Source organism: Eretmochelys imbricata, chromosome 1, assembly GCF_965152235.1.
Source record: "Eretmochelys imbricata isolate rEreImb1 chromosome 1, rEreImb1.hap1, whole genome shotgun sequence".
Taxonomy (NCBI): domain Eukaryota; kingdom Metazoa; phylum Chordata; order Testudines; family Cheloniidae; genus Eretmochelys; species Eretmochelys imbricata.
Window position 1 is genome coordinate 305,602,515 of NC_135572.1, and position 22,911 is coordinate 305,625,425.

The 22,911-nt window shown below is 41.6% G+C and overlaps 1 protein-coding gene across 3 annotated transcripts in view; it reads right to left on the reverse strand.

Annotated features, from left to right (window-relative positions):
- The window catches only part of PDZRN4 (PDZ domain containing ring finger 4), a 386,496-nt gene that overhangs the window by 17,521 nt on the left and 346,064 nt on the right, over positions 1-22,911 (reverse strand). For all 3 annotated transcript variants that reach the window (XM_077807773.1, XM_077807772.1, XM_077807775.1), the window contains 2 exons: positions 9,553-9,651; positions 7,289-7,351 (listed from right to left, as the gene is read on the reverse strand). In XM_077807773.1, the coding sequence (XP_077663899.1) occupies positions 7,289-7,351; positions 9,553-9,651 (162 nt within the window). The remainder of the gene's footprint in view (positions 1-7,288; positions 7,352-9,552; positions 9,652-22,911) is intronic.

Sequence of the window (22,911 nt, forward strand, 5' to 3'; positions counted from 1 at the left end):
CTGACAGAGCATAGACGAATGCATGGAGGCAGACAATGTCAGAGTGCAGGAAAGCACAAAATGACCGGGAGGAGAGGTGGCGGGCTGAAGAGAGTAAGTGGCGGGCTGAAGAGAGGGCTGAAGCTGAAAGGTGGCGGCAGCGTGATGAGAGGAGGCAGAATTCAAAGCTGAGGCTGCTGGAGGACCAAACTAATATGCTTCAGCATATGGCTGAGCTGCAGGAAAGGCAGCAGGAGCACAGACCGCCGCTACAGCCCCTGTGTAACCAACCGCCCTCCTCCCCAAGTTCCATAGCCTCCTCACCTAGACACCCAAGAACGCGGTGGGGGGACCTCCGGCCACCCAGCCACTCCACTCCAGAGGATTGCCCAAGCAACAGAAGGCCGGCATTCAATAAGTTTTAAACTTTTAAAGTGCTGTGTGGCCTTGTCTTTCCCTTATCCACCACCCCTCCTGGTGCTTCTCTCCTCCACCACCCCTCCTGGGCTACCTTGGTAGTTATCCCCCTATTTGTGTGATGAATTAATAAAGAATACATGAATGTGAAGCAACAATGACTTTATCGCCTCTGCAAGCAGTGATCAAAGGGAGGAGGGGAGGGTGGTTAGCTTTCAGGGAAGTAGAGTGAACCAAGGGGCGGGGGGTTTCATCAAGGAGAAACAAACAGAACTTTCACACCGTAGCCTGGCCAGTCATGAAACTGGTTTTCAAAGCTTCTTTGATGTGCACCGCGCCCTCCTGTGCTCTTCTAACCACCCTGGTGTCTGGCTGCGCGTAACCAGCAGCCAGGCGATTTGCCTCAACCTCCCACCCCGCCATAAACGTCTCCCCCTTACTCTCACAGATATTGTGGAGCGCACAGCAAGCAGTAATAACAGTGGGAATACTGGTTTTGCTGAGGTCTAACCAAGTCAGTAAACTGCGCCAGCGTGCTTTTAAACGTCCAGATGCACATTCTACCACCATTCTGCACTTGCTCAGCCTGTAGTTGAACAGCTCCTGACTACTGTCCAGGCTGCCTGTGTATGGCTTCATGAGCCATGGCATTAAGGGATAGGCTGGGTCCCCAAGGATAACTATAGGCATTTCAACATCCCCAATGGTTATTTTCTGGTCTGGGAATAAAGTCCTTTCCTGCAGCTTTTGAAACAGACCAGAGTTCCTAAAGATGCGAGCACCATGTACCTTTCCAGGCCATCCCACGTTGTTGTGATGTTGGTGAAATGTCCCTTGTGATCCACCAGTGCTTGCAGCACTATTGAAAAGTACCCCTTGAGGTTTATGTACTCGCCGGCTTGGTGCTCCAGTGCCAAGATAGGGATATGGGTTCTGTCTATGGCCCCACCACAGTTAGGGAATCCCATTGCAGTAAAGCCATCCACTATGACCTGCACATTTCCCAGGGTCACTACCCTTGGTATCAGCAGATCTTTGATTGTGTTGGCTACTTGTATCACAGCAGCCCCCACAGTAGATTTGCCCACTCCAAATTGATTCCCGACTGACCGGTAGCTGTCTGGCATTGCAAGCTTCCACAGGGCTATTTCCACTCGCTTCTCAACTGTGAGGGCTGCTCTCATCTTGGTATTCTTGCACCTCAGGGCAGGGGAAAGCAAGTTGCAAAGTTCCATGAAAGTGCCCTTACGCATGAGAAAGTTTCGCAGCCATTGGGAATCGTCCCAGACTCGCAACACTATGCAGTCCCACCAGTCTGTGCTTGTTTCCTGGCCCCAGAATCGCCGTTCCACCGCATAAGCCTGCCCCATTAGCACCATGATGCCCACATTGCCAGGGCCGCTGCTTTGAGAGAAGTCTGTGTCCATGTCCTCATCACTCTCATCACCGTGCTGACGTCGCCTACTTGCCCGGTATCGCTTTGCCAGGTTCTGGTGCTGCATATACTGCTGGATAATGCGTGTGGTGTTTAATGTGCTCCTAATTGTCAAAGTGATCTGAGTGGGGTACATGCTTGCTGTGGTATGGCGTCTGCACAGAAAAAAGGCGCGGAACAATTGTCTGCCGTTGCCCTGACGGCGGGAGGGGGCGACTGACGACATGGTTTACAGGGTTGGCTTACAGGGAATTAAAATCAACAAAGGGGGTGGCTTTGTGAGAAACTGAATGACCCCCTCAAGGATAGAACTCAAAACCTCAAGGATAGAACTCAAAACTGGGTTTAGCAGGCCGTTGATTTCACAGAGGAAGGGAGGGAGGAGAAAATGAATACAAAACAGATCTGGTCTATTTCTTGTTTTGAGCCACTTCATCTATCTTTATACATCCTGCTGGCAGCAAACTGTGCAGTACAACTGCTAGCCATCGTCATCTCCTGGGTGCTCGGCAGAAGGCAGTGCAGTATGACTACTGGCCATCGTCTTCTGCTAGCTGCAGATTAAAAGACAGTGCACTGCCGGTAGGACTCAATCATCATGAGACGAAACAAGGGAAATGACCTGGCTGAGTCACTCCCATGTTTGCCCAGGCGCCCAGTTAAAAGAGCACCCAGGACTATGTCGACGACGGCTACCAGTCATACTGCACTGTCTGCTGCCAAAAGGCAATAAACTGCTGCTGTGTAGCAATGCATTACCACGTCTGCCAGCACCCAGGAGACATACGGTGATGATTAGCTGAGTGGGCTCCATGCTTGCCGTGGTATGGCATCTGCACAGGTAACTCAAGAAAAGAGGCGCAAAACGATTGTCTGCCCTTGCTTTCACGGAGGGAGGGAGGGAACGGGGGCCTGACGATATGTACCCAGAACCACATGTGACAATGTTTTAGCCCCATCAGGCACTAGGATTTCTACCCAGCATTCAAATGGGCGGCGGAGACTGCGGGAACTGTGGGATAGCCACCCACAGTGCAACGCTCCGGAAGTCGACAGTTGCCTCGGTACTGTGGACACACTCCGCCGACTACATGCACTTAGAGCATTTGTGTGGGGACACACACAATCGACTGTATAAAAACGCTTTCTACAAAACCGACTTCTATAAATTCGACCTAATTTCGTAGTGTAGACATACCCTTAGTTACTAATCTATTTTACTTTCAGGTTTTCATGTATTAGCAATACTGAGTTGCAAACCCTCCAGAGGGAATATTTGTTTCCACTGGATCATAGAAATAATAATAATAATGAGAACATGTTGGTCTGAGTAATTCTAAAAAAGCATATTTTTACAAAGGCTAAATCTGGGGCCAAATTTAACCTGAGAGTATCCCTTTAATGCCCCTCTCTTGTTCAGACAGAGATTTTCTACAGCAGCATGACTGCCTTTTTCCTGTATTATTTGCAGAAGAACCCCCAGTTTAGTTCCTTAACATGGAGAACATAAGAATGGCCATACTGGGTAGACCAATGGTCCATCCAGCTCACTATCTTGTCTCTGACAGTTACCAATGCCAGGTGCTTCAGAGGGAATGAACAGAACAGGCAATCATTGAGTGAGCTATCCCCTGTCATCCACTCCCAGCTTCTGGCAGTCAGAGGCTAGGGAAACCCAGAGTATGGGGTTTAATCCCTGATAATCTTGGCTAGTAGCCACTGATGGATTTATCTGCCTTGAATTTACCTAATTCTTTTTTGAACCCAGTTATATATTTGGCCTTCACAACATCCCCTGGCAATGAGTTCTATGAGTTGACTGTGCATTGTGTGAAGAAGTACTTCCTTTTGTTGTTTTAAACTTGCTGTCCATTAATTTAATTGGATAAACCCTTGGTCTTGTGTTATGTGAAGGAATAAATAACGTTTCCCTTTTCACTTTCTCCACACCTTAATGATTTTATAGACCTCTGTAATAGCTCCCCCTTAGTCATCTCTTTTCCAAGATGAAAAGTCCCAGTCTTTTAAATCTCTACTCATACAGAAGCTCTTCCATACCCATAATAATTTTTGTTGCCCTTCTCTGTACTTTTTCCAATTCTAATATATCTTTTTTGAGATGGGGCAACTAGAGCTGCATGCCGTATTCAAAATGTGGGCATACCATGTATTTATATAGTGGCATTATGATAATATCTGTCTTCTTATCTATTCCTTTCCTAATGGTTCCTAATATTCTGCTAGCTTTTTTGACTGCTGCTACACATTGAGCAGATGTTTTCAGAGAACTATCCATGATGACTCCAAGATCACTTTCTTGAGTGATAACGGCTAATTTAGATCTTGTTGTTTTTTATATATAGTTGGGATTATGTTTTCCAATGTTCATTACTTTGCATTTATCAACATCTGCCATTTTGTTGCCCAGTCATCCAGTTCTGTGAGATCCCTTTGTATTTCTTCACGGTCTGCTTTGGACTTAATTTTGGAGTAATTCTGTATCATCTGCAAATTTTGCAACCTCACTGTTTACCCCTTTTTCCAAATCATTTATGAATATGTTGAACAGCACTAGGCCCAGTACAGATCCCTCGGGGACACCACTATTTACCTTTCTCCATTCTAAAAACTGACCATTAATTCCTATGATTTGTTTCCTGTCTTTTAATAGTTATTGATCTATGTGAGAAACTTCCCTCTTATCCCATGATAGCTTACTTTGCTTAAGAGCCTTTGGTGAGGGACTTCGTCAAAGACTTTCTGAGGGTATGTCTCTACAACAACTAGACACTCCCAACTGGCCCGTGCCAGCCGACTCAGGCTCATGGGGCTAGGGCTATAGGGCTGTTTCATTGCTGTGCTTGGGGTGGGGCACTAGGTGCCTGCAAGGTGTGAGGATCCCAGAGCCTGGTTGTCTGTACAGCAATGAAACAGTCCTGCAAGCCTGAATTGGCTGGTACGGGCCAGCCGCAGGTTTTTCTTTGCTGTGTAGATGTACCCTGAAAGTCAAAGTACTATTTACTCACTGGATCACCCTTGTCCATGTTTGCTGACCTCCCTCCAAGAATTCTGCTAGATTGATGAGGCATGGTTTCCCTTTACAAAAGCCATGTTGATCTTCCCCAACAAATCGTGTTCACCTGTGTGTCTGATAATTCTGTTCTTTACTATAATTTCAACCAATCTGCCTGGTACTGAAGACGTACTTGCACAGAATAACGATTGTGCTTCTTGTGAATATCATTATTTTCTGAGAAGGCCTTGCCGGATAAGTATGTAGAGAGAACTGACACTAACCACTCCTTAGGCTTCAGAGCAATTTTTTTTATTCCTGCTGTTGTTGTTGAAAGTATCTGATAGCAGGGTGACCAGATAGCAAGTGTAAAAAATCAGGACGGGGGGTGGAGGATAATAGGTGCCTATGTAAGAAAAAGCCCCCAAAATCGGGACTATCCCTATAAAATCAGGACATCTGGCCACCCTAACTGATAATGAGCCCTGCTGACAGGCACTGTGCTTTATTTGAGAAACGCAGCTCAAACCTGGAGGGGCAGACCAATCTGAGAGCTGCAGAGGTTGGAATTGCAAAGAGCTCTAATATGTTGTGCTCTAATGCCCCTTCTAGACTCTCTTGGTGAGAACTACAAGGTACCTAGTTCATGAACTCTGTTAATATGACCCTACCTTTTAGTTTGCACCAGTGGGGTTTATTGGGGGAGCAAAAGCATGACACATTAGAAGGCTCTATAATTTACATCCCTGTAGTCTGGACTGTGGTGCCATGTAGAAACCCCGGCACCATCAGAAACGAAGAATAAAAAGAGCAGTTCGCTGAATGGTGGATCATCAGCGAAATCAGAAAAGTTCAGTTATAAGTGGTGGAGAGAGAAAAGAATAGACAACATCAGGTAAGTCCCCCTCCAGAACATTAAGAAATGGCCTTTAGAATCACAATCTCAAAAGCGTCTTACCCATGCTCAATAGTACTCTAAATCAGAGGTCCCCAAACTGTGGGGTACACCCCCTAAGGCAATGGTTTTCAAACTTTTTTCCTTGTGACCCAGTTGAAGAAAATTGTTGATTCATGTGACCCAACATAATTATATCTTTTGATTAGAGTTTTCATAAAATCATAATATTGAAATACATTCCAGCTTAACCCACTTTACATAACTAACATGAGACACTAGCCTTAGTAAGCCTATGGTAAGAAGTGTGGGAGGTGGCCCAGGGTAGGGCAGAGGGTGGGGTGAGGGCTCTGCTTGGGAGTGAGGGCTCCGGGGAGGAGCTGGGGATGAGGGGTTCAGGGTACAGGAGGGGGCTCAGGGCTGGGGCAGAGGGTTGGGATGTGGGGGGGGGTGAGGGCTCTTGCTGGGGGTGCGGGCTCTGGGGTGGGTCGGGGATGAGGAGTTTGGAGTGCAGCAGCTAGCTCTGGGGGAGGGGCCTCTGTTTCTCCCTGCCGGCAGGCAGCATGGAGCTCCGAGGGAAGGGGCCCTCTCTCCCACTGGCGGCAGGCAGTACGGAGAAGGGGCCCCTCTCTCCCCATTCCAGCAGGCAGCACGGAGCTCCAGGGGAAGGGCCTCTCTCTCCCTCTGCACAGAGCTCTGGATGAAGGGTCCCCCTCTCCCTGCTGGCAGCAGCGAGGTCTGGGGCTGGGAGAGAGACCCACAGCAGCCCTGCGAGCCCCAACTTGCTCCCCTCCCCAGTTACCGCCCACCCCCTACCTCTCTCCTCTCCAGGTACCTGCTGCGCAGCCCTTTAGAGCTGCTACACAGCAACGATCGTTATAATTTGAATCAGCAATGCAACCCAGGACCTGACATTCCGCGACCCATACTTCGAAAAACACTGCCCTAGAGGGTTCAGAGGAATGTTCGGGGCTGGGGGGGGGAAGAGAGGGAGAGAAGGTACAGCTGGGGCCTGGGCAACCCAGCTGTGCTCCTGGTCCCGGCTGCCAGCATTCTGGCTGCCTACCGAGGCTCCACTCCCGACCCCATCCCTTTATATCCCAACTGTGGTCCCAGCCTCGGCCCCTTACCCCTGTCTACCTCCTTAGTAAAAAGGTAAAAAGTTTGGGGACCACCGCTCTAAGTTTTACACAAATGTATACTATCAAAGAATAATCAGCAAGACTCTCACCCATATTTATGATTGCAGCAGCCCTATTTAGAAAATAACATTGCGATGAACAAGAGAAAAATGAGATTTCTCATAAATATGGCAAAAAAGACATAGGATATGGGGCCATCAGGCAGAGCAAGTTTGTCATTCTCCTTTTTTTCCATACCCGCACTCTAAATCCCAGCTATTGTCTTAAGAAAGAGACAGACATATTTTTTTCCATGCATCAGAACAACCAACAGAATTATCATCTCTCATCAACAATCCACAGAGAGGATGGCACTGTACCGTTTTTCAGGAAGGAGCTCAGGAAAAAAAAAGTTTATAGACACATACTTGCAAAATGCGGTCTCCTTCTCGGATCCGGCCATCTCGGGCGGCGATGCTGTTTGGATCAACCTGCATAGGAAGGTATCCAAAAACTGAGCATGAAAAGATCTCAGCTTCAAACAACTCAATTTGTAGAATTTGTAAAAATGACATTGTTCACATTGTGGAAAGACAGTCTAAAACTCTATTCAGTCAGATGAACATACCAATTCTGCGAATAATCACAGAATCTTGTTCTAAAACAAATCTAAAGACAGAGAGGGTTGAGGGGGTGTACGATTTTCAGAACAATATTTTTCCACATACTGTCGAGCACTAACTTTCAGCTGTAATAGAGCAGAGTATTACTGACAGAATTCTTAGGCTCTGGAAATTCACTTTGGACTGAGGTGATTTTGAAGCCTTGCTAATGAGTGGTTGATATCTCCACACAGCAGGTCTATGTCTGCTTAAGGAGATAGTATGATCTCCTTTTCTGAAAACGTATTTTTAAATGATTGTACCAGCTATCAACCTAGCAATTCCTCTGGATTTTTCAGTTCCCAAAGAATTACAAGAAAAACAAAGAAAGATCTACAGTACAGAGATCATTCATGGATCCTATACACTGGGTCTGGTTTGAGTTGCTTAATTTAAAGTTGGCTTAGCATAAATAGATATTTAGGGTTCCATTAACAGTTTATCAGAGTCACAATAGCTCATCCCTGAACAATGACCTGCTCTTCAAAGGGGCAATATTATTATCACCTTTCACTTGATGGTTATCTTAAACCATTTATTTTACCTTGTCATGGCAAGAGCAATTTTTCAACCTAAACATTTTGAGCATAGCATTTGGTTTGCAGGTTACAGCAGATGTTAGATATTATTTTCTTATTGTGCACTGCCAGACAAAAAAGTGAGTTTGAAGAGTTTAATCAAGTATGAAAAACAATACAATTAAATGTACACAGTGTTGTTGTAGCCGTGTCAGTCCTGGGATATTAGAGACAGAAGGTAGGTGAGGTAAGATCTTTTATTGGTTTAACTTCTATTGGTGAGAAACAAGCTTTTGAGCTTACACAGAGCTCTTCTGACCTGAAGAAGAGCTCAGTGTAAGCTTGAAAGCTTGTCTCTCTCTCACCAATAGAAGTTGGTCCAATAAAAGATATTACTTCACCCACCTTGTGTCTCTAATAGAATTAAACTTACTTTAAAAGAAAGGGCTGAGAGATTCCAAGCAGAGCAATACCCTCCATTTGGGAAAGGAAACATATTTTAGATATAAAGGTATGAGATCCCTTTACCTTTTTTCCCCTCACAAGGCCAAACAGATATTCATAGTAGTGCTTACATACCTATGGGAAGAGTTATTCTTAGCAAGTTTTATACTAATCCCTAATTTTTGAGCTAAGGCTGTGGTTTTCACATACTTTCACAGTGTTGTTGGCAGTTCCAGAACAATCTTTTTCCATTCCCATTTTTATGTGATTCACTTTACGGCAATGCAGGACAATTCTTTCTGCTAAACTCACTCCACTTCCGGCGTTCAGATTCTTGTGCTATGTCACCTGAAGGTGACAAATTGTGTATCAGATTCACTCAGGAGAATCAACACCCAGCTTGGACTCATAAAATCTTTGTCTTCTCATCTAGAAAAACTTCTCTCTTTAAAATTATCAGAGACTCACGTGAAATTAATGCACCTGAAAGTCTTTCTAAGCCTGATACTTCAAGGTGCTAAATACCTCTTAGAGGGTGCTGAATACTCTCACTTCCCATTGAAGCAGATGGGAGTTGAGATTGTTCAATACCTCAAGGTGTCAGGATCAGGCCTTCTGTTTGTTAGCTGGTAAAACAAAGAAGAGTGCTAGGACAGACTAGATTTTCTGACAGATTCATCTCACAGATTGTTTTATGCTGTTCCTCTCTTCCTCGAACATATGTGATTATTGTAAAAATAAATTAGCCATTGTTACTGTTAACATGACTGCAGTAATGGGAGAACACAGACGTGTGGGAATCAGAACTTTTGCTGACTTTCCACATATTTGTGGGATTATATTCAAATTTCAGAGAATGCTCCGACTTTGCACTTTTCCTAACTATAATGTTGTATTAATAGCATCACGTTAAACAAACAAGCTGGTAATAATTATATTACTTGGGCAACATAATTTACTCTCCTAATTGAAAGTGACAAGTGCTGGCTGACAGCCAGTATTACTGCAGTCAGGTCTCAGAACACTTGTTTCTATTTTTCCATTGAGTCCCACCCACCACAACTTTACCTCACTGACATAGATTCCTGTGTCTTCCTCATCATCTGTTCTGTAGCAGACAGTCAACCCCAGCTTCTCTTGACTGCTAACACGACACAGCTCGACCTCCTATGAGAAAACAAACAAACACAGTGTGGCATTTGTTTTGGGAAGAAATTCTGCAGTAGAACGGAGAACTAAATTACTGAGATTCTCTTGGGCAACCATAGAAACGTTTTAATAATTTCACTCAATACGATATAATATGTCTCCCCTTCCACATTATACCTTTTATTTTGTATTAACAATCAAAATATGCAAATCATGGGATGAGTAAATTGTGGCTGCCTTTGGACAGTCTCAGTCTGCAGCCTCGTGTCCATTCTTATGAGGAAACCATCCCTAATAAATAAAGGAAGGAAGTCTAAATATATTAAAGTTGTAAGCTAGATAAGCACAGTTAGGTAAGTCATGCCTAACTCCGAGAAATATGAATGTGCACTGATTTTGCCGGATTTTTTTTTTCTTTTGGATCATAGGAGCTGCTTACAGTATATTACATAGTCATTTTACTCCTATCACATCAACAACTGATTTACAGGACAGAGGACAGGCTAGCTACTCATCAGTCGATCCATTACAAATGAGTGTCACTCTCTTCCACTAGCAAGCTAAGTCATAAAGCAAAATCACAGCCTCCCGTTAATAACATAATTCATCCCACAGCCAGTTCAGTGCCATAGTTTAATAGTAGGTGTTGTTAGATAATTGATGGATGTATCAAGGGTTATCCTGAGGGGTTGCTGTGGTATCCTCTCTGTGACCTGTGTCACTCTTGTATTCACACACTACTGCAAGGATTTTTGTACAAAATATGTCTTGTGGGGTATCATGTGAAAAACAGTAACATTGTGGTTAATAATATAGTTGTGAAATATATGTAACAATGCTGTATGTGAAATTATGGACACTTGCTAATATTATGCTTTAGAGTCTGTGAATAAAGGTCTACAGACTAGGCATGTCAGGAGGACATAACAGGTTTTCTCCAGACAAAGGAAAGGGGCTGACATCTCAAACCAGGTGTGGCCCAAAGTCTATGGCCTTTCGTGGAGGTTGCAGCCGGAGAGAGAATTAGCATAGTAGCAAATACTAGTGTGGGAGGAACCAGCATGGAGTCTCATCTTCCAGACCTCATGTCTCCTTTACTGAGCTTGAACGAATGAACCTTATCTGGGTGCCCTTCAGAAGAATAAATTTCAAAGGATCACTGAACTATAAAGGGAGGGGGAGCAAACCCCTTAGTTATTTCACTTTAAGAAATAAGAAACCAAGCAATTTAATCTCTGTGAAGAGTCCTTGCCAGTCAAAAGCTGGAAAGAAGATTATGGATGAGAGAAACCATCCTGAACAAAAACTAGGCTAAGTTTTAGACTTTTAGATAAAAAGGAGTACTTGTGGCACCCTTAGAGACTAACCAATTTATTTGAGCATAAGCTTTCGTGAGCTACAGCTCACTTAGAGAATACAGACTAACACGGCTGTTACTCTGAAACCAGACTTTTAGATGCGTGTTTTCACTTTCATTTGCCGGTAGCCATCTCTACCTTTGTCTCTTTTACTTGGGATCACTTAGTCCATGCTCTTTTGTTAATAAATTTGTACTATTTTTGTTATAAATCATCAGCACTGGGTAAGTTCAGTTGTATGCTTCCAGTAAACTGTCAGGTTGGAGTGTTATATTGTCTCCGTAGAAGGATGTGAACCTAATTCTTTCTCCATGAGGGTCCAGGGAGAGGGACTGCAGGATGACAATTTTGGGCAAATTTGGGACTGAAAGGGTTGTAAGGTCAGAATACAAGGAGTATCCAAATTGGGCAAAGCCAGGGTGAGGCTTGTGGGCTGCTGGCAGGCTGCTGGAGTCAGAGCCCTGAATCAAAGCTGCGAAGTCAAAAGACGCCGTGGGTTACAAGACAGACATTGGCTGAATTACTTTCTGCCCTGGTGAACCCCAAATGTCACACTCCCCAATTATGAGATGATGCTGAAAACATATTCTTAGTGCTGGATGTCCCAGCTGTGGTGTCGCAGGAAAAGTACAAGTGTCAGGGGCAGACAGCAGAGTCATTACTACTACACACACCAGTACAAATATCTAGGATTTCAGATGGGAAACTTATACCAAATATAAGTGTTGAATATTGTGAAATTAATAACCTTAGTAAAGAATAATCTATTATATAATAGAGTGGTTTAAGTTTGTTTGAGAAACACTGAATTTCAGCCACTGGATTTCTTTACAGCCACTCTGAAAACTACATATGGAGCTAGATTGCGTCTGGCTCTCCTGAGTGCACAAATGGGAAGAAGAGAAGAGGACAGAAGGAGACTTCTCCTCCCAGTAGTTCCTGGGCATGACACCAGCCCTTGCATCCAGGGAGCACAAGGACGATCCCAGTTTAGTATTTACAGCAGCACTAGCCTTCCCAAAGGGAGCAGGAAGGGTGATGGTGGGTCTGCATTCTCTATTCCTCCCAAGCAGCAAACAGAGGTAATGCCATACCAGGGTAATGAATGCTGCACCCTTCAATTTGTGAGGCACAGCTATATTCCCAACAAGCCAGAGACTTTGCACTGACCTAGGGCACAATGCCTTTAAAGGATAGGAAGGACGGTCTAGGGATAGGGCACTGAACTGGGTCTCAAGAGACCTGACTTGTCTGCCAAGCAAGTCACTTAATCTTACCTGTGCCTCAGTTCCCCATCTGTAACATAGGGATAGTAGCTATCTCCTTAGCAATATTATAAGGATAAAGTCCATTAATGATTGTCAAGTGCTCATATACTATGGTGATGAGTGCCACATAAATGGATAGATGTACTGCCTCAGAATGAGCAATTCCATCACTATACTTCCTTCTCTGGAAGATTATGGCTTAAAATGACAATGTTGCCAATGATTTTCATGACATTTTGACTTTTATTAGAGAAATTTTGTAAAAGGGCACTACTGCTTATTGTATTCCTGTTCCTTCCCCAGTATATAAGCACATGCTCAGGATGTGTAGTGTAAACTGTATAAACTTCTGTCTTGATTTAAGACATTTCACATTTTAATAAGCTAATAAGAAAATAAGGGAAAAACTGACAGATTGGTTTTTCTTAGAAAGGATAGTTGCTTTAAATACCTATAATATGATGAGGAGTGGAAAGGGCATGTACTATATTGCTGAGGAGTGGAAAGGGCATGTACTATACTATAGATTTTAAAGAAGGAAGCTGAAATCTTATTTCACGAAGAAAGAGAATTACTAACAGTGACCTGATTTTGGCATTGGGAGTGAATGTATGTATAATGACTAGAGGCCCATTCAAAACCCGTAATAACTGATGCCTCCGGAGGGAAAAAGAACACTTGACTAGAATGGTACCATTAGGAAGGAATTAGAGTAACAAAACAGCTTCAATTACACCAACAAGGTATACTTTTAAAAGAATAAAGAAGCTTGTGGTCCCTTGGAGGCCTATAAGGAAGCCTAAATACACCATAAAGGACTGAGACTGGGACCTTTAAATCAAGGCAAATGAGGAGTTGTGCACAAGCTGAAATCCATTGACTTTCATTGTCCTGCCAACACAACCTTCGAAACTCCCTGAACCGAGGATGGACAGGGACCCCAAGGACTGCTTTGAACATAATTTCTTCAGTTTATAGTGACCTTGAAGTTCTTTTGGATGATTCATCTCAAAATGCTTTTCCAATAAAGCTGTATGAATGTTTCACATTGGAAATGAACTGAACTCTTATGGAGGATGTTGGTTTAACGAGCAGAATTTAACTATTCAGGGCATGAAACAAATGAACAGGGACACATGTTCTGGTCTTGGAGCCTGAAAAGTATGTTAGGACTGTCACTGTATTTGTTTGTTTGTATTTGATCACCACCCTTTACGGGATGGAATGCATCAGGCCGGCTTGTGTATTCTGCCTGAGTTGCTGGGGCTGTCCCTTAGCTCAACAGTAGAGACCTGAGATTGTGTAGGCAAAAATCTTAAATTAATTTCCCATTGCAATGTGTATAAAGGTGGCTAATGACTGTGGTACCCATGTGTATGTGGCCCTGGATAATTATAATCTCTCAAAAAGACTGGAGACTCCTCTGAATATTCCACTTTGAAATGCTGATATCTACAGCTGGAGCAGAACTGCCTGATAAAAGCTTCATGTTCTTTACTTTGCAGTCAACCAGTCTCTTACCCAGTTTAGGACAGAAGCTGAAAAAGGTCTGATGTTTGGTATGGAAACAAGACTTCCAGAGCCAGAAGATTGCACATACAAGCTGCTAAACTAAACCTAATTTCCTTTTCATGATGTACAAGACACATTAAGTATCCTACAGCATTACTCAAACCCAAGCCTAATGTGAGAATTTTTTGAGAATTCACAAAGATTTTGAATAATACATTAAATCACCGACCAACCCAAACATCAAGAAGCCTTGCACCTGGGGTAAACTGACATGGCTCCAATAACTTCAATTGAGCAACACTGAATTGCACCAGCTGAGGAGCTGGTCCATAAAGCTCATTTCTCCTCCAGAGAAACATCTGACAATGGGCTTTGTGACAGCTGTCTGTTGGTGATTTTCCCCCGCTGATCTTTAACAGAAGAAAGAATGAGTCTGGCGGCAGCAGTGCATATGTGAAAATCATGATTTTCCTCTTTAAATCCCTCTTGGGTATACATACATCTGTTTCCTCTTATTTTGTGTTTTTTGTTTTTTTGACATTTGACGACTCAACGGCCTTTCTTCAGAATTCAGTCTGAATCCTGTGAAAATTAAGACAATGTACAATGGCCCACATCTGGGGAAGGATGGGAACAGAGGGCAGAGGCTGGGGTGAGGATCTCACCCTAGCCTCCAAGAGGCAGCTGTCTCCCAACATGAGAAGTACTCCGTTGCTAATGACAGAAATCAAAACAATGCCAGAAAACAGTACTCTCAGTTTTCTGAGACTTCTTTAAAAGATTTAAGTAAATCACTTTAAGGATTGTCACCCCATGAAATTTAGGGAAGTAGGTTCCCAGGGGAGCGGTTCCTTAAAAGATGGGAAAGATGACTAAGAGGAAGAGGTCATTCTCTTGAAGGCCTGAAGAATAGGTTAAATTAGTCATCCTCCAAAGTGATGGAGTAGTGGGTTAAGGGCTATAGCCTTCTGCCTCCAGGTTAAAGGTTGTCATTCCCTTCAGTGATGGAAAACCAGTTTAAAGGCTGCTGGCCTCAGGAGACAGAGAACTGGGTTAGGAGCTGTCACCTCTTTGGAGGAAGCAAAGCTAGGTTAATACTGTCAATTCTTTAGGTGATAGGAAAGTAGGTTATAAATGTCATCCACTGGGTTGCTGTCTTTGTAGAACTGATGAAAAGAGGTTAAGGGCTATGACAGAAGACCCTGTAAACATTTGCTTTTAAGCTGGGAAATGGAAAACTAGTTGAGAGGGCTTTTATAATGAGAGCTGAAATACAAGGGCAAGAGCCACTTTTCCTTTAGAAAATATACCACCAGTTGCACATCAGCTGTCTCTGGTGAGACTCTTTTCAGAAAGGCAAAAACATTGGGCCTCATTGCAGTATGTCTGCAAGATATTAACTTGAGAACAGACCTTAATTTAGAGTAAATTCAGAGAAGCTCTTTTTCTCCCCCTCACCCAGGATCAGACCCATGAGAGTTATTAACCTGAGGAAGACTGCAATGGAATAATTATAAACTTGGAGAAATCGTTTTCTCTAGCATTTCCTTTCTGTGCACACTGTCAAAATTCTTGTCTGAGCCCTGGTCATCTTGATTTTGAATACTTCAACCTCCTCCTGTGAGCATCAGCTATGCCCAACCACCCACCCATATCTCTTAAGTTCATTAAAATTGTGGCTACCAAGATCCCCTTTCCAGCTCATTGCTGATAAAGTCACCTCCTTTTCAAGTTCCTTCATTGGCTTTCCTTCTCCACCACCACAAACTTCTTGTCCTCATCTTCAAAGCCCTTCCCTAACCATCCATACAATCATCTAATAGTGACATTGATCCCCACTTTTGTTCTAGCGACGATGCCAGTCTCAGTCACCCACTCCTCCAATTTCCCCCCAAGCATTTTCAAACTTCAAGACATACTGCCCCAATGAGTGAGAATAACTCCCTATCCATTCTGCAAAGCCACCACATTATCCTCTTGAAGTCCCTCCTTGTAATCCACTTCTGTCACAAAGACTACAGAAATCTGCTCTCTGATAACAGCTAGATAGGCAAACAGCCAACTGCTATTACTCTCATTGCTGCTACCGCTACAATCTGTTTATACACCTAGTCTATACAAAAACATCCTATTATTATTGTTGTTACCCTGTTCTCCTTCCCCCTCACTCAACTGTTTGTCTTGTCTTTAAGACTGTAAGCTCTTCAGGGCATGGACTGTTATCCCTTCTATGTTTCTACAGCACCTAGCACAATGGGGCTGAGGCTTCCACAATACAAATAAATAATATTATTTTTATACTATAAATGCAATTTTATACACTTGAGAAATAATGGGAATGGAAATGTGGAGACAAATACAGACCAGTTCTAATATACAGTAAGCTCAGTTCGCTGCTTCTTGCAAAGGAGAGGAAATCTGCAGCCCTCTACACTAATGAAGGCCTCTGTGTCACAGGGGAGGGTAGATGGCATTTGTACTGCTGCTGAGCGACTCTGCTGTTTTAAACATGATCGAGACTCCATTTGAACCACACTCACTGAAACTGCAAGGGGAATATGCTGAATCAGACCCTCCCCTGACTTCTCTGTCATGATCATCCTGCAGAGTTGGAGTTACAGGTGCTTTATACCACCCAGTACCCATAAGATGCTCTTTCCACTGCTGGGAGTCCTGTACCATGAGTCAAGTCAGCTTCTGCCGGTGTAACCTAAACTGAATCAATTCCTGAATCAAGGGCAACTTCATTACACAAAACAAGTTAAAGTTTATTCAATAGCCACAACAACTGGAAGTTCAAAAATACTATAAAAGTTCATTATTGTGAACTTGACATTCTATTCACATTCATAGGAGAGACCATGATGCATTTATACTGGATTTTTGTCAGTGGCATTTGTACTTCTTGGGTTGCTCTAGTGCTATTCACAGTTAATAAAAGACACATACAATGACACTGCCCCCAATCTTTTTATATTTCAGTGTCCAGTCTTACACTGCAGACACTGAATTCTGTCTCCTTTTATGTCCACTTTCATTTCTTTCCACTAACTACTTATGCTTCCCTCTCGAAATGTGAAATGCATTAAGTCCAGTCTACTGTATTTGCAATAAAACTAAAACATTTCAATCAATTAGCAGACACGCAATGTCTCCTGTTCTGATAATGTACGACAAATGGAAGGTCTGCATTTGTCTAGTTCGTATATTATACGTGAGAGAGACAAGGTGAGTGAGGCAATATCTTTTGGTGAAAGAGGCAAGCTTTCGAGCTCCACAGAGATCTTCAGTTCCATGGAGCTTGAAAGCCTGTCTCTTTCACCAACAGAAGTTGGTCCAATAAAAGATATTATCTCACCCTCCTTGTCCCTCTCATATCCTGGGACCAATATGGCTACCTCACACTGCAAACATATATAATACATAAGACTTGAAGGTGCCTGAGACTGCATTGACAAAACAAATTTGTTGATCCCCACTTAGAATGAAAGCACTGGGCCCACTTCCAGGATGTATTATTTAGGAAACTTAAAAAGAACAGATTACCACAGCAGAAGAAGGAAACACTTATTGATAGAAACAAAATTCTTCATAACAACTGCTTGCTGGAGCAGGAACTGTCAGATTTTCTGGTAAGGCACTGGCTGCTGTGGGTTTGGGCATATGTTTGAGTATGCTGTTCTGGTGGTATTCCACTGTGAGCAGAACTTTTCCTACCCTTCTCAATGAAGAAATGGTCATTTTTAGAAAACACTTAAGTGCCCTGTCTCTTAGATCTTCTGGATGGCTTTTAAACAGATTCCCAGAACATATATTTTGTTTCTATAGTCTTAACTAAAGCATTGACCAATCAAAAGTATTAATTCACATGAACAAACTAACTACCATCTGATGTCAGTTAAGAAATTAAATATGAATAGAGGAAGGCTAGTTTACAATTAAAGCACAAATCGTGGAGAGAGAAGATCTGGATTCTATTACCGTCTCCACCATAAACTCTGTGTGTGTGACCATGGGCATGTCACTTTATCTTTTCTATGACTCAGTTTCCCCATTTGTAATATAGGCGTAGTAATATCTACATCACAGGGATGCCATGGAACTACATCCATAAATGTTTGTAAAATGCTTCAAGATCCTTGGTTGGAACTAGCACGGAAGACACTAAAGAAGTTTAAAAAAATTATGATAAATACTGCATGCCCCAGAATATATTTTTGCCGTTTATAACAAACAACTGTTGCACAATGACAAAAGGATCATGATATGATGACAAAACGTAATAACTTTCATGATCACTAAACCTTTATAGTAGGGCTGTCAAACGATTAAAAAGATTGCGATTAATCGTGAGATAAAAATTCACAATTAATTGCTGTTTTAATCACTTTGTTAAACAGTAATAGAATACCATTTATTTAAATATTTTTAGATCTTATTTAGAATACAAATATTTGCACTGTAAAAAGATAAACAAAAGTATGAGGTGAACTGAAAAATACTTTCTTTTGTTTATCTTTTTTACAGTGCAAATATCTGTAATAAAATAATATAAAGTGAGCACTGTACACTTTGTATTCTGTGTTGTAATGGAAATCAATATATTTGAAAATGTAGAAAACATCTAAATATATTTAAATAAATGGTATTCTATTATTGTTTAACAGAGCAATTAAAACTGCGATTAATCACGATTAATTTTTTAATCAAGTTAATTTGTTTTGAGTTAATTGCATGAGTTAACTATGATTAATTGACAGCCCTTGTAGTAATGGTCCCAAACAGACACTGTGATTTGAATGCATGTGTTGTATTTCTGTAAAATGGATGAGAGTGAGAATACTTTAAGTCATTTCACCTATGTATAAACCATATTAGACCCCTCCACCTGGCCCCATTTAGCTCAACCTTCTTCAATGCAAAGGAACTCTGAGTTTTCATGTAATTCACACACCAGTATAGTGTGCCTGTAAATCCAGGCCCTGCACTAGCTCTCCAGCCTCCTTTGAGCAACTCTCACGGGCAGGAAATGAGGGGAAAGGATGCTTGTGATCTCTTGGATTAACAAGTATGTAGCAGTCTACTGTGTAAATTGTGAGGAAACCCCCTGGCGCATTTACAGTTTTAAAAGATGAGGTCACCAGAGCCTAGTGGAGGGGTTATTAGGTCCTGTTATACAAAAGGATGAGGAGAGAGCAGCTGGAGTGGAGGAATCCCTCAAACGCCACTGCTGGTGGGAAGTCAGACACACGGAGCTTTCCCTCCAAGCCCTGCACTCTAGAGGGCATGAAAAGGCTGTCAATTCTACTCTAAAGCTCTAATATCCAGGGCACCAACAATCCTCCTATTGAGAACCTCACAAAAAGATAGGATGATCTGGGACATAGGGGTATACTTTGAAGGACACTGGAGGGAGGTAGAATATGGAAGCCTCCCTAGATTCTGGTCAGTTTCTATACCTTTGAGGGATTATCCAAACTGCCTGGCTACAAATTGATCCAAAGTTACCCACCACTAGTTACAATCATTTGTAATGTCAGAAAAAGAAAGAAAAATTAGTCTCCCCCCGCCGGATTCTTTCATCTGAGTGTTTGCAGAGCAGCAGTTTTAATACGGGCTAACCATGTTGTGCTGTAATCTAGGACTGTAAGAATTACAATTATAAAATAAATCAAGGTTCATTGACTCCTGTATATATTTTGCTTCAAGGACTCACCCAATACCTGATGCTTCAGAGGATGAACTGTAGTTTTCACTATAAAGTTTGGAAAGAAAATATAAACAATACAATAAAGCAAAACAGAAATGACTATTTGTATCTCAGCTCTTCTTTGCGATCTGAATAAAGCCTAAGAAACTACTTTAATTTTCATCCTGCTAATGGCACTTGTGACAAAATGATTAATTGAAACAGCAATGGCCAAGAGCAGAGTAATTTAAAGAATAGGTGGATAAAGAATGAGCTGAGAAAAATATCAATTTGGTTTTTTTAAGTATAAAACAAAATAGAAACAAACCTAACTTCACAGTGGAAACTACATTTATTCCATTGAAGCATCAGGTATTAGGCCATTTCTGGAAGTCAGTGGGACTATTCACATAATTGAAGTTAGGAATGTGCTTAAGTACCTTTCTGTATCAGGGCCTCTATGAGGTGAAATGATCTTCTGGGGTGTTATATGTAGTTATGACTTGTCTGCTCTGTATACTTTCAATCAGGATTATCATACTCTCTTAACAGAGACAGCTTAATGTTACCTGCTTCTTGCTAGTGGTTCTCTATAACCCGTGGAAACCAAGTAAGGGAATCTCTTCCAGTGTCATAAATTTGTCCAATAATCTTATGCTATTGTCACCTCTCTTATTCTGATTCCAGACTTGGAAATGCTTTGGGCCTCCTGATCATTATAGACCAGCATTCCATATGGCAGACTGCACTGACCGTAGCACTCTCATGATGCTCTCTCTTTTACCTATATAACTGGTAGAATATCCCCTTTCAGAATGGAGAATCACTGAACATTTAGGCTGCTGCTTCTTGTAAAGCTTAAACCTCATACTCCCGTGTCTTAAGTACACAAGTTTTTTGCAATCATTAGCTAATAAATCTGCTGGTAAAATCAAAGTAGATACTACAAACAATGTCTGAGATAATACACATTATCTCTGTGGAGGGAACTAAAATAAAAGTACAGCAGAGAAAGACTGTGGAACTGCATTAACCTGTCCTCCGCCCATAATCAAGCCCTATGATATTAAAAATCTAACAGCATCATCATGCTTCCAAAAGCATAGGGTCAAATTCAGAGGGGCTATCAATGCTGATGGAAGTTACACACCAATAAATTGGTGTGGGTGTAAAATGGTGTGATGAACACACTGAGGAAACAAAAGTGGGTTTGTAGCAGAAGGAGCAATCAGCAGGAGATTGAAAAATGTTTCCTAGGCTTTATTTTATACCACCATTTCTATCACCTCTTAATTTGTCTGATCAGGCAGGAAAGGTGAATGTCATGTTCTGATGACAACAGTATGTACTTCACAACATGTAAAAGTGCATCCTGAAAACAGAAGTTTGGTGTTTTAAACAAAACCTCACAGTTTAGGTCCTTAATCCAAATTATGTTTTCATTCCTGTTTCACAGATTCATTAGGCAGAATCTTTGTTTACCACTTCTATCTTTGACAATGGAGGGGAGTAATGGGATGAAACTGGAAAAAAAGGAAATGAAATCTGAATTCCAGGAAAAATAACGTCAACAATGAACTTTAGACATCACTGATCATTCTTCACCAGAGCACTTATCTCCATGCAGATGCAGGAAGTTGGTGGATCATTCACTGAACTTTTAACAAAGGAATTTCAGTAATTCTATTTCTGGGGCCAATATTTTAGATTCTGGTCTTTTAGGAGGCCCTTTAAAAATATGTTGATTAAGTAATCCTGTATGGTTGGTTGTTTTTTTAAAACATGCCAGTCAGGTAAATTACTCTCCCAAATAATCTCCATAGGTAATCACTGGAGCTGTTTAAAAACAGGATTGAACAAAACACTTAAGAATATAGTGTGTGTAAGGAACATTCCTAAATTGGCAGAGGGGTGTCCTATATTAGTGGCTCTCAACCTTTCCAGACTACTTTCAGGAGTCCGATTTGTCTTGCATACCCGCAAGTTTCATCTCACTTAAAAACTACTTGCTTACAAAATCAGACATAAAAATACAAAAGTGTCACAGCACACTATTACTGAAAAATTGCTTATTTTCTCATTTTTTACCATATAGTTATAAAATAAATCAACTGTAATATAAATATTGTACTTACATTTCAGTGCATAGAATATAGCGCAGTATAAACAAGTCATTGTTTGTATGAAATTTGAGTTTGTACTGACTTTGCTAGTGCACTTTATGTAGCCTGTTGTAAAACTAAACAAATATCTAGATGAGTACGCCTACCCCTGGTTGAGAACCACTGGCTTACATGACCTAATAGGCTTAAATGACCAGAGTAGATGATTTTACATTTCCATCTCTAATTTCTTTTATTCTATGATAAATCCAGCTCAGAACAATAAATCTTTATTAATAACTGCAATATCAGAAATGGAAAGAGAACAGAAATTTTCCGTTCACTGGAAAAGTTCATTATTTGTCGTGCCTAATAACAATTAAACATAAAAAACTCTAACACTTCGTCTTTATGATAACTGCCTGTTCAGGGTTGACCACTGTAAAGGATCAGTTTACAAGAGAGATTATATAAGGAAAATGCCTATGTCTTGGGCCCTTTCTTAAATGTATCAATGAAAACATTAGAAAAGCTTAAGATTCCATAGGGAAGGCAAGTCAGACTGAATGAAAACTAAGTTTCCATAGATCTAAGAATTATCAGAAGGCCACATAGACTTACATTCTCCTGTTAGAGGATTTTCCAGGAAACATGTTAATGTCTATATAACACAGGCTAACTCTAGGATATTCATGAGAAGTGTTTAGTATACAGAATTGTGTAATGCATCTACAATAAATGTTGGAGGCCAACATATAGGGTTGCACTCCATTCATACACAAAAGAATAAATTAAAGTTTCAATGTTTTCTGTAGATTTAATTTACCAAACACTGGCCACTGTATTGTTCAAAAAGAAGTATTTTTAATAAAAAAAAACAGCACTCTTATTCCTCAGATACCGTTATTGTGGGAGGTAATGAGCATCTTAGGATTTTAGCTGCACTCTTTCCAGTTACCCCTTGGGCTCTCCTATTTCACAGAATTTACAACCCATTCTGCTAAATGCCTACAGAGAATTGGTCAAGTTCAAGATTTCTCTTTTAAAGCAATTGAAATTCTTCAGTTGTGAAAATAACCTAATGAAATGGCCCTCATTTTTCCTCTCTAACACTCCCAGTGTGTTACGTTATGCAGATTTGACATAGGCAGGCACAGCCACAATGTATTTGGGGGCTATTTGGATGGAAATAGAAAAGCTATGGAGCAAGACAGAGCCAGTCTAGATGTAAACAAGCTGGAACTGCTGGCAGCTGTCCTGTTACAAATAAAATTGCATTCCCCACTGTCTTCTCATTTATCAATTTTGACAGAAGACTGTCCTGACTTCTCATAAAAAGCATTGAAAAG